The 11,356-nt window shown below is 48.0% G+C and overlaps 1 protein-coding gene across 1 annotated transcript; it reads right to left on the bottom strand.

Annotated features, from left to right (window-relative positions):
• Positions 1 to 291: 291 nt before the first annotated feature.
• On the bottom strand, positions 292 to 11,033 carry ETHE1 (ETHE1 persulfide dioxygenase). Its single transcript, XM_032227138.1, is given in 11 exon segments — positions 292 to 749; positions 1,757 to 1,873; positions 2,801 to 2,890; positions 5,072 to 5,101; positions 5,104 to 5,200; positions 7,841 to 7,925; positions 7,927 to 7,986; positions 8,334 to 8,439; positions 8,442 to 8,478; positions 10,796 to 10,815; positions 10,818 to 11,033. Coding segments are annotated over 11 exon segments (807 nt in total). The 5' UTR covers positions 10,930 to 11,033; the 3' UTR covers positions 292 to 696.
• Positions 11,034 to 11,356: the final 323 nt, after the last annotated feature.

Genomic DNA, 11,356 nt, shown 5'->3' with positions numbered 1-11,356 from the left:
AAAATAAATAAATATATATATATATATATATATAATATATATATATATATATAAGAGACACCTGCGTTATCAACGCAGGAGAATATTTGTAGCTGGGGTTAAAACTGAGAGATCCTCGTTGCTCTCTGAGCGTGATGCTTTTCTTGCAGATGTTTCATTACCAAACTAGGTAACGTCATCAGTGCTAGGGACCCTTACATTCCCTGACAGGCACTGCTCACATCCAACCCAGGCTTAACCGCTATGGCCCCTCCTCCCAGCCTCCTTGCCCCAATGTTGAATTCCAGATGGTTAAGAAACAAAAGGATTTTATTTGTTGGACCCAGAAGGCTGTCTCTGTTGAGTTCCAGTCATTCACGGCCCAAGGGCCTCCGTCAGATGTTGGAGGAAAGAGACTCGCGTCTCAAAGCAGAACAGCCTTCAAAGGCCACGCAGTGCAGATTTGAGGTGAGGCCAGAGTGCCAGGCGCTGTTTGCTAATGAAGAGATAACTAAATAAAAACGAGGAAGCTGGAGTGATAAAGCGGGTCCCTCTTCGTTTTGGAATCAGTTCAAGAATTGGAAGCGAAGAGTTGCATTTGACGGTTATTGCTTCACCTGCGTCTTGCGCAAGAGTGCAGAAGTGACACCAGGAAGTGGGGGGGGGAGGCTTTCTAGGTTCCCTGAATATCGTTGATCCTGAGAGAAGAGACGTGCCTTAAATAGGGACATCCTGGATTCCGCATTTGAGGTTTGCAGGGACTGCAATGTCTGGGAAAAAGAAGAGAACGGAAGCAATTAGCACAAGCCACGGGGGCGCAGTGGTTGAGTGCTGCATTGCAGGCTGCTTCTGCTGACTGCAATTTGGGCAGTTCGAATCCCACCGGGCTCAAAGTTGGCTCTGCCTTCTGTCCTTCTGAGGAGAGTAAAACGAGGAGCCAGATTGTTGGGGGGGGAAGAGGCCGACTCTGTCAACCGCTTAGAGACGGCTGGGAAAGCCCTGTGAAACGGTATATAAGTCTAAGGGCCATTGCTATTGTCCTTCCCTCCTCCCTCCCTCCCTCCTTTCCTTCCTTCCAATTGATTCAGCCTTCCATCTTTCCAAAGTGGGTAAAATGAGGACCCAGATTGTTGGGGGCAAGGGACTGACTCTGTCAACCGCTTAGAGAGGGCTGGGAAAGCCCTGTGAAGCGGTATATAAGTCTAAGGGCCATTGCTATTGTCCTCCTCCTCCCTCCCTCCCTCCCTTCCAATTGATTCAGCCTTCCATCTTTCCAAAGTGGGTAAAATGAGGACCCAGATTGTTGGGGGCAAGGGACTGACTGTCAACTGCTTAGAGAGGGCTGGGAAAGCCCTGTGAAGCGGTATATAAGTCTAAGGGCCATTGCTATTGTTCCTTCTCCTTCTCCTTCCTTCCTTCCTCTCCTCCCTCCCTCTCCCTCCCTCCCTCCCCTTCCTTCCTTCCTTCCTTGTCGATTTATTCCCCAGATTCACCCTTAACTATCTCGGTCTGCAGCCTTAAGTGATTTAGAAATCAGTTGCGAGAGCAATTCGTCACAAGGATTTTGGTTCTACATTTTTCTTCTACAAAGAAATTTCGCAAAATTTCCACCACTCTTTTTCTGGAATTCCAGTCTAGGGGTTCTTCCGGAAGGGCCATTAACCTGGAGCAGGTAGTGCTCCGGAAGTGACATTCCCCCTCTCCCCCCACCCCATCCCCCACCACCACCTTCTACTCCTCTCTCTCTCTCTGCCTGTGTAACAGAAGCCAATCTCACCAATCTTTTTGGGCTTGGGTAGGTTCAGATTGTTCATCAGCTCAACGAAAGCCTCCTTGGACAAGGTCAGACGGGGATTCAGAGTTCGCTCTTCCTCCACCGTAGACACCGTCTGGCCTGGAACGGCGGAAGAGGGAAGAGAACGGATGTTGTTGCGCAAAGAATCTGCCCTAATTTTTAAGGTTTTACTTCGTGAGGCCTCACGCCATAATTGTTCTGATCTAGGCTTCCCCAAACCACAAAGCAGACTCCTTCTCCCGACAAAACCCTCTTTTTGTTAAGTTACTGTGAATTCCGCTCATTCACATCCAGCAAAGTCTTTCGAGGGAGGATTTACAGTCACAGACCTTATCTGGCTTGGAGAGCTGCCAGGCCGATCTCTGAAAAACCTGGCAAGGAGTCTCGGAGAGTCACGAACCAATGAAGCGAACTAATTGTCTCCTGCAAACTCCACTCCCTTTTTGCTCTTCTTTTATTTCCTCTGGGAGGGGCCATTCACCATCCACCTGTGGCCTTAATCCCAAGTCGACCCTGTTCTTTAGCTGTTCCCTTCGTCTGGCAACTCTGCACATGCTCACACTGGGAACAGGTTCCAGCAGTTCATCTGCTCCACTGGTGTCTGACTCTGAAGGCAGCTGAACTGGCAGACGGCCCTGGCCCCCTCTCTGCGTCCGACACAGAGCCCTCATCCGAGCCTTCCCCAGACTCCAGGACTGGCCTATGTTCCTCCCCAACCTCCTCACTGTCCGAATCTGCTGCCAGCTCCGCAGGTCATTGGCTGGCCACAACACCGGGTTATGAATTTATCAACTGCAGTGATTCACTTAGCAACTGAGGCGAGAAAGGTCGTGAAATGGGGCAACGCTCACTTAACAACAGAAATTTGGGGCTCAATGATGCTCATAAGTCGAGGCCACAACAATATTAAATCTGGTGTATCTACGTCCAGTTCGGAATGTTGATCGCAAGAGGAAAACCTAATGCGAACTAAACTTAAAAGATTAAAAAGAAGAAGAAGAGAGTAAAAAGCGCTCACCGACTCACCTGTGTAGTCATGGGCAGGATAGATCAGGCAGTCACCTGGAAGGGTGAAGATTTCCTTGTGGACGGAGTTGTAAAGGGTTTCGGCAGAACCTGGAGATGAGAATGGAGCTGTAACCATTAAGCAGATTCTTTTTTTCTTTTTTTTGTAACGTAGTTTGGAGCAATTATTCTCCCAGTTATTCTCCTGACAAATATGGCTCCACCACAAAGCCGCGGTTGACTAAAGCGCGCTCGACGAAACCGCGTACCTGATGTCATTACAGTGCGACGAAAAAAGCACGCTGTGAGCGGTAAAGCTAAAATTAATGCATAAACCTAAACCTAACCCCTCCAAACCTAACCCTAAACCTAACCCTAAACCTAACCCTTAACCTAACCTAAACCTAACCCTAACCCTAAACCTAACCCTAAACCTAACCCTAACCCTTAACCTAACGCTAAACCTAACCTAAACAACCTAACCTAACCCTAAACCTAACCCTTAACCTAACCCTAAACCTAACCCTAAACCTAACCCTTAACCTAACCCTAAACCTAACCCTAAACCTAACCCTAACCCTTAACCTAACGCTAAACCTAACGCTAACCCTTAACCTAACCCTAAACCTAACCCTAACCCTTAACCTAACCCTAACGCTAAACCTAACCCTTACCTTAACGTGAATCGGCTTGCTTTAAAAGCGCTTTTTAAAGTGCCCTTTTTTCTCCGCGGTCGTTGTTGTCGCACTGCTGATGACATCAGCGACGCGCTTTAATCGGGCGCGCTTTAGTGGACCGCGGTTTTGTCGTGCCACGGACAAATATTAGGCTGAAAACCCCCCTCTTGTAACATAGGCATAAGTCTCCTGCATGCAATCAGAATCCCTAGATCAGGGGTGTCAAACCTGATTTCACTGAGAGTCGCATCAGGGTTGTGTTTGATCTCAGGGTGGTGCGTGTGTGTGCATGCATGTTGTGTGTGGTCAGGGTGGGCATGGCCAGCCAAAATAGGCTCCCAAGCTCCATTTTCGGCTGAGATGGCCTCCTGCATCCCTCTGCCATCGAAAACGAAGCTTGGGAGGGTTACACGCGGCTCTCCCTAGCTCCGTTTTCGCGGGCAGAAGCATCACGGGCTGGTCTTTTGCTATTTCCAGGGCAATCCTGCAGGCCCGATCTAAGCACCCAGTGGGCTGGATCCGGTCCCCAGGTCTTGAGTTTGACACCCTGGTTTCGAGCAACTAGATTTTTGGGTCATCTGGAAGAAATAAAGGTAAAGGTTTAGGCTCCCCTCGCACGTATGTGCTAATTGTTTCCCACTCTAGGGGGCGGTGCTCATCTCTGTTTCAAAGCCGAAAAGCCAGCACTGTACGAAGATGTCTCTGTGGTCATGTGGCTGGCATGACTCAATGCCGAAGGTGTATGGAACGCTGTTCCCTTCCTACCAAAGGTGGCTCCTATTTTTCTACTTGTATTTTTACATGCTTCGAACTGCTAGGTTGGCAGAAGCTGGGACACGTAACAGGAGCTCACTCTGCTATGCAGTGCTAGGGATTCGAACTGCCGAACTGCCGACCTTTCTGATCGACGAGCTCAGCGTCTTAGCCCCTGAGCCACTGCCTTCCTCCTGGAAGAAACATCAATCCAGTTTCAAACTGCATGAAAGGCAAAAGGTTCCCCTTGAAGTGGAAAATGACTCTTTCTAAAACAGAACGGACTTTGCTCCCCTTCGGGAGGCCTAAGAGATTTACACCTCGTGCAGAATAAGGAAGTTGAAGTCAAGGGGCAGAATTCTGAACTCTCCTTAGAGAGTCCGACAAGGAAAAAAATAAAAAGTTCCATCCTACAGGTGATCCTCAGCTTACGACCACAGTTGAGCCCCAAAATTTATGTTGCGAAGTGAGAAATTTGTTTTGCCTCTGGTTACGACTTCGCTTGCCGTGTCGGTTAAGGGGATCGCCGCTGTTGTTCAATGAGTAACCCGGTCGTTAAGTGAATCTGCTTTCCACGTGGACTTTTGCTTGTCGCCAAAGGGGATGCATGTGAGCCCGGGACACTGCAAATCTCATATCTGCGAGTCAGTTGTCAAGCAGCCGAATGAAAATCACGCAAACACAGGGATGCTGCTGCAGCGTGAGTGCGAAAAATGGTCCTTTTTTCCGTGGCGTTGTAACTTTGAACTCTCACTGGGCAAACTGTTGTAAGTCGAGGACTGCCTGTATAAAAAATCCCCACTCTCTCACGAGCTGCAAAGCTGGAACAGGGTTCATAACCAGATCCCAAAGTTTTCCGTACCTTGTTGGAAATCCGTCCTGCCACATCCCGGATCAGCAAAGCATCTCCCGTGAAAGCCATTGTGTTGTCATTCAGCACATAGGTCAAGCAGCCGTCCGTGTGGCCAGGTGTGGCACGAGCTTTTAACACCTGAAACCACAACAACACGTCACTAAACGTTCCTAAGAGTCTGTCTCACATTTTATATTAGCATTCTGTTCTCGTCGCCCTCCCTAAAGTAATGGAACTGCAACGCCCAGAATTCATAAGGTAAAGGTAAAGGTTCTCCTCGCACGTATGTGCTAGTCTTCCCGACTCTAGGGGGCGGTGATCATCTCCGTTTCAAAGCCAAAGAGCCAGTGCTGTCCGAAGACGTCTCCGTGGTCATGTGGTCGACATGACTAAACGCCAAAGGCTGTTACCTTCCAACCAGAGGTGGCTCCTATTTTTCTACTTGCATTTTTACGTGCTTTCGAACTGCTAGGTTGGCAGAAGCTGGGAAGAGTAACGGGAGCTCACTCCGTTACGCTGCGCTAGGGATTCAAACCGCAACTGTCAACCGACAGGAGCCGAGGTGGCGCAGTGGGGGTGCAGTACTGCAGGCCACTTCAGCTGACTGCTATCTGCAGTTCAGCGGTTCTAATCTCACTGGCTCAAGGTTGACTCAGCCTTCCATCCTTCCGAGGTGGGTGAAATGAGGACCCAGACTGTGGGGGCGATATGCTGACTCTGTAAACCGCTTAGAGAGGGCTGAAAGCCCTATGAAGCGGTATATAAGTCTAACTGCTATTGCTATTGCTAACCTTTCTCATCGACAAGCTCAGTGTCTCAGCTACTGAGTCACCGTGTCCCTTTTAGGAGTAGAATAGAATAGAATAACAGAATTGGAAGGGACCTTGGAGGTCTTCTAGCCCAACCCTCTGCCTAGGCACCACTTCAGATGAAGGTGTACAGAACGCTGTTATCTTCCCACCAAAGGTGGTTCCTATTTTTTCTACTTGCTTTTTACGTGCTTTCGAACTGTTAGTTTGGCAGAAGCTGGGACTAATAACGGGTGCTCACAAGACTCAAATCTTGAGATTGCCCAGCTAAAATATACTTGAAAGTTAAACTTCCACTGGATTGGAGCCCAAAGGTAGCTTCTAGGAAGTAAATCTGTCCAAGTGGAGCTTTGCAGGCGTAGGAGAGAATGAAGCAAGCCCGTTGGTGAATTGTTGGGAAAACAAACGAGGAGGCAGGGTGGAGTGCAGAGGAAGTGATAAATGTGTTATTTCTAAATGAGAGGAACTACCAGTTTCACTCCGTTGTGTGCTGGGCAGGCTCCCGCTCACGCATTATGTCTACAATTTATGAAGGACTCAGAAAAAAACTGGGCCAAATTCTAAGCCCCAGAGCTCATTGCAACAGCATTGCAAAAAAGGCATGAAGAGTTGTTAACCTAATTTTGCAAAAGCTTCTTCTCCAGTAACATTGTACTGCCAACTAGGGCGTACAAAACCTTTGCCAGACCAATTCTCGAATACAGTCCATTTGCCTGGAACTGACACTGTACACCGGGCATTAATACGATTGAACTGGTCCAGAGGTATTTCACGAGAAGAGTCCTCCACTCCTCTGCTCGCTATAGAGTCCCTTATGCCACCAGGCTCGAAATTCTGGGCTTGGACAATCTGGAACTGCGCCGCCTGCAGTCCGATCTAAGCACAGTACAGAAAACTTGCCTCCTACGTCTTACCTATCAACCACTTCTTCAGCTTCAACCTCAATAATCCGAATCTTATAAAGCCCTTCATGGTATTGGACCTGGGTACTTGAGAGACCGCCTGCTGCCAATTACCTCCCAAAGACCCATTAGATCACACAGGGCTGGCCTCCTGGGTTCCGTCCACCAGCCAATGCCACCTGGCTATTACCCGGGGGAGGGCCTTCTCTGTAGCAGCTCCGCCCTTGGAACGAACTCCCCGCGGAGATTCGGACCCTCACTCTCTCCAGGCCTTCCGGAAAGCCGTCAAAACCTGGCTGTGCCGGCAGGCCTGGGGTTGATGAGTTCCCCTCCCCTCTCGACTTGTATGGCTGTGTGATTCTTGTGTATTTTAATTACGTGTATTGTGTTTTATGTCCCCTTTCCCCTTTTGAGTTGTTCACCGCCCTGAGTCCCTCCCGGAGAAGGGCGGCATACAAATAAACTAAATCTGAAATCTGAAATAATACATGAGCAAACAATCGATACAAACTCAAAGTAAACCGCTCCAAACTCAATTGCAGAAAATACGACTTCAGCAACAGAGTGATCAACGCCTCGAATGCTCTACCTGACTCCGTTGTTACAGCCTCAAACCCCCCACAGCTTCAACCTCAAACTGTCTACCGTGGACCTCACCCCATTCCTAAGAGGTCCGTAAAGGGGGCGTGCAGAAGCGCACCAGCGTGCCTTCCGTCCCTGTCCTACTGTCCCCCATTTATTTGTATTCATTTCTTTCGTTCACATCCATGTTTGTATTTATACCTGTTATCTTGTACATGTTTGACAAACTAACGAATACAAATGAAGAAAGAACAGGTCCACTTAACAACTGTGGCTTTCGCTTAAGAACCGCAACAATAAAGGTCGTAAAATCAGGTCGGTCATGTGGCCAACCTGTTTTACGACTGTCACAACTTATATGACCGCGATGGACAGCCCATTACAATCGCAAGTCAAGAGCGGCCAGTAGCCAAGGTGAAGGAATCTTAGAGCCCAGTTCCTGTTCAGGCAACTTAAAGTCTCCCGGAATCTGTTCACAGACTTACAAAAGCTCCAAATTTGAGGTGATAACCTTCCTGGATCAGAAGATCAGCAATGGCCCCACTGTGCTTGGAGATGACACTGCGACACAGGAAGGAGCTGCTTCAGGAGTCCCGTGCCAGTGATATGATCAGCGTGGCAATGAGTGTGACTGCCAAGGAGGAGGAGAAATTTAGCAGATTAATAGAACTGAGTCCCCTTCGGGGGAAAAGGGTGGCATATAAATAAAATAAACATTCATATAAAAAAAAAATAAACAACTGGAAGGGACCTTGCAGGTCATCTAGTCCAACCCCCTGCCTAAGCAGGAGACCATACATCTTCCTCTACCTAATGCATAATTGTTTCCTCAAAGTTTAGTTTAGTTTACTTTATTGCCACTGCACATGGTACAAACGAAATTAAATGCTGTCTTCAGCGGCATTTACAATTTACAATTAAAAATAAAAACACAAATATACATCCTTTACATTCTATATAATGGAGATGGAAAACCACTCACTTGCATATAGCAAATTAAGTCCAAGTTGCTTCACCAATGTTGAATCGCGCTTGGCTGTTTCCAAAACGGGGTCTATTAGAACGGCTTCCTTTGTCTTCATGCTAGCAGGTAAGTGTAAGTATAACTTTCTGACTCGAAGAGCTGGCAGGTGAAGGGGGGAAAAAAACCAACAAGAACTTAGTCCATGGAAGGGCAAGTGAAACAGTCCAATTGTATCCAGCCATGCTGGCTGGGGAATTCTGGAAATCAAAGTCGAAAAGTTGCCAAGTTTGGAGACCGCCTGCTCTAGACCCAGAAACATTTAAATTAAAATGATTTATTATTGTTGTGTTGTTGTTATTATTAAATGAAAGCAAACTACTAAATTTCCATTCTATCCAATGCCTTACATGAATTGCTATGCATATTAAATCTGCATCATGAATTTTAATTACAATTAGCCAATTTTTATTGCCAGCATCTCTCAGAGAAGCTGTTACATTAATAGTTTAACAGAGTTGGAAGGGACCTTGTAGGTCATCTAGTTCAACCTTCCACCCAAGCATGAGCCCTACACCATTTCTGACAGATGGCGGTACAGTCTCTTCTTGAAAGCTTCCAGGGATGAAGCTCCCAAAACTTCCGAAGGCAACTTCTGTTCCATGGGTTGATTGTTCTCACTGTCAGAAAATTTCTCCTTATTTCCAGGTTGAATCTTTCCTTGATCAGTTTCCATCCATTGTTCCTTGTCTGCCCTTTGGGTGCCTTGGAAAATAACTTGACCCCCCCCCCTCCTCTATGTGGCAGCCCCTCAAATATTGGAATACTGCTATCATGTCTCCCCTGGTTCTCTTCCTATACTAGCCATGCCCAGTTCCTGCAACTGTTCATCATATGTTTTAGCCTCCAGTCCTCTGATCATCTTAATTGCTTCTCTGCACTCTTTCTAGAGTCTCCATTCTTTTTTATAGTGTGGTGACCAAAACATTGCAGCTCCCCAGTCTGTAAAGAGATTACTTCAGAATTTATTTCTCAAGAAAGAATAGATACCTATGGACTAACAGGTCCCTAGATTTAGCATATTGTTGGGGGCAAGAGGCTGACTCAGCAAACAGTTTAGAGAGGGCTGTAAAGTACTGTGAAACGGTATATGTCTAGGTGCTGTTGCTTAGGAAGGAGGAAGGAAGGAAGGAAGGAAGGAAGGAAGGAAGGAGGAAGGGGAGGAAGGAAGGGAAATGAGAAGGAAGGAAGGAAGAAGAAAGGAAGGAAAGAAGGAAGGAGAGAAGGAAGGAATGGAAATGGAAGGAAGGAAGGAAGGAAGGAGGAAGGAAGGAAGGAAAGAAGGAAGGAGAGAAGGAAGGAAAGAAGGAAGGAGAGAAGGAAGGAATGGAAATGAGAAGGAAGGAAGGAAGGAAGAAGAAAGGAAGGAAGAAGAAAGGAAGGAAAGAAGGAAGGAGAGAAGGAAGGAATGGAAATGAGAAGGAAGGAAGAAGGAGGAAGAAGGAAGGAAGGAAGGAAGGAAGGAAGGAAGGAAGGAAGGAAGGAGGAAGGGAAGGACGGGAAATGAGAAGGAAGGAAGGAAGGAAGAAGGAAAGAAGGAAAGAAGGAAGGAGAGAAGGAAGGAATGGGAATGAGAAGGAAGGAAGGAAGGAAGGAAGGAAGGAAGGAGGAAGGAAGGAAGAAGGAAGGAGAGAGGAAGGAAGGAAATGAGAAGGAAGGAAGGAAGGAAGGAAGGAAGGAAGGAAGGAAGGAAGAAGGAAGGAAGGACCGTATTGGTGCAGTGGTTAGAATGCAGTACTGCAGGCTACTTCTGCTGACTGCTGGTTGCCAGCAGTTCGATTTTACCCAGTTCAAAGTTGGCTCAGCCTTCCATCCTTCCGAGGTTGGGTAAAAAGAAGACCCAGATTGTCGGGGGTGGTGGTGGCAACAGGCTGACTCTGCAAACAGCTTAGAGAGGGCTGTAAAGCAGTATAAGTCTAAGGGCTATTGCTAACTAATAAGACTTGTAGCATCCCCCTACTCTGTACTGGAAAGGGAAAGCACATTTTAAAAGCCTTCCATAACCATCTTTGGGATGGTGCAAAATTCATTTTAATACTTTTCAATTCCCATCTTTTAATTAAGATAACCAAATGGGAAGCTCCTCTTCCACAAGCACTCCAACATCCCCAAAGCTTTGAATTTCCTGTTTATAACGCAGTTAAGAGCCCTGAGGTTTTTTATAGAGGAAACGTTGACTCCCCCCTTCCCCAATCCCCAAATCCAGGCAACACGTCCTATCCTACCTCTTTCCCCACACCCCATGCCTTTCTCCACCTGCCTTGGATTACAATACCCATCCTCCCCTCCCTGCCCCGGCCGGGCAAGCCCGAAGCCCGAAGTGAAAGCAAAGGCAGCCAAGGCGAAGCCCATCCTCGAAAGAGCTCCTGAAGTCCGGCCAAGGGGCAGCGCCTGGGGGTGCCCACCTGTCGGAGCTCACCTGTCGGAAGAGCAGCCCCGGCGCTGGGCAGAGCCGGCGCAGTAGCATCGCTGCGGGAGGCTGGTGCGGGGAAGCGGCGCGTTCAAGAGCCGTAGGGCAGCCGCAGGGCATCTCCGGAGCAGCAACGGCTGCATGGTCGGGTAGTGGTGGTGGCTCTTGGTGCCGCGCCAGCCTTCGAGGAACCGGAGCGAAGGGCGAAGCGACGTCCTTTAACATTGGCTGGGCTGGGCTGGGCTGGGCTGGGCTGGACGGGGAGGGGAAGGGAAGGGACGCGCCCCCTTAAAGGGCCAGAGGCGCAGCGAGCCTTCCAGGTTGCAACCGGACTACAACTTCCGGCAGCCTCCGCCGGCAAGAGCCATAAGGAGGAACGCTGGGACTTGTAGGAACGAATTCCTCCAGCGACAGCAATAGTCCATCCATCCATCCATCCTCTCAATATCTCTCTATCTATCCTATCTATCCTATCTATCTATCTATCTATCTATCTATCTATCTATCTATCTATCTCTATCTATCTATCATCTATCTATCTATCTATCTATCTATCTATCTATCTATCTA

This window comes from Thamnophis elegans, chromosome 12 (assembly GCF_009769535.1).
Source record: "Thamnophis elegans isolate rThaEle1 chromosome 12, rThaEle1.pri, whole genome shotgun sequence".
In the NCBI taxonomy this organism is placed as follows: domain Eukaryota; kingdom Metazoa; phylum Chordata; class Lepidosauria; order Squamata; family Colubridae; genus Thamnophis; species Thamnophis elegans.
This window is presented reverse-complemented; position numbering and strand designations above follow the sequence as displayed.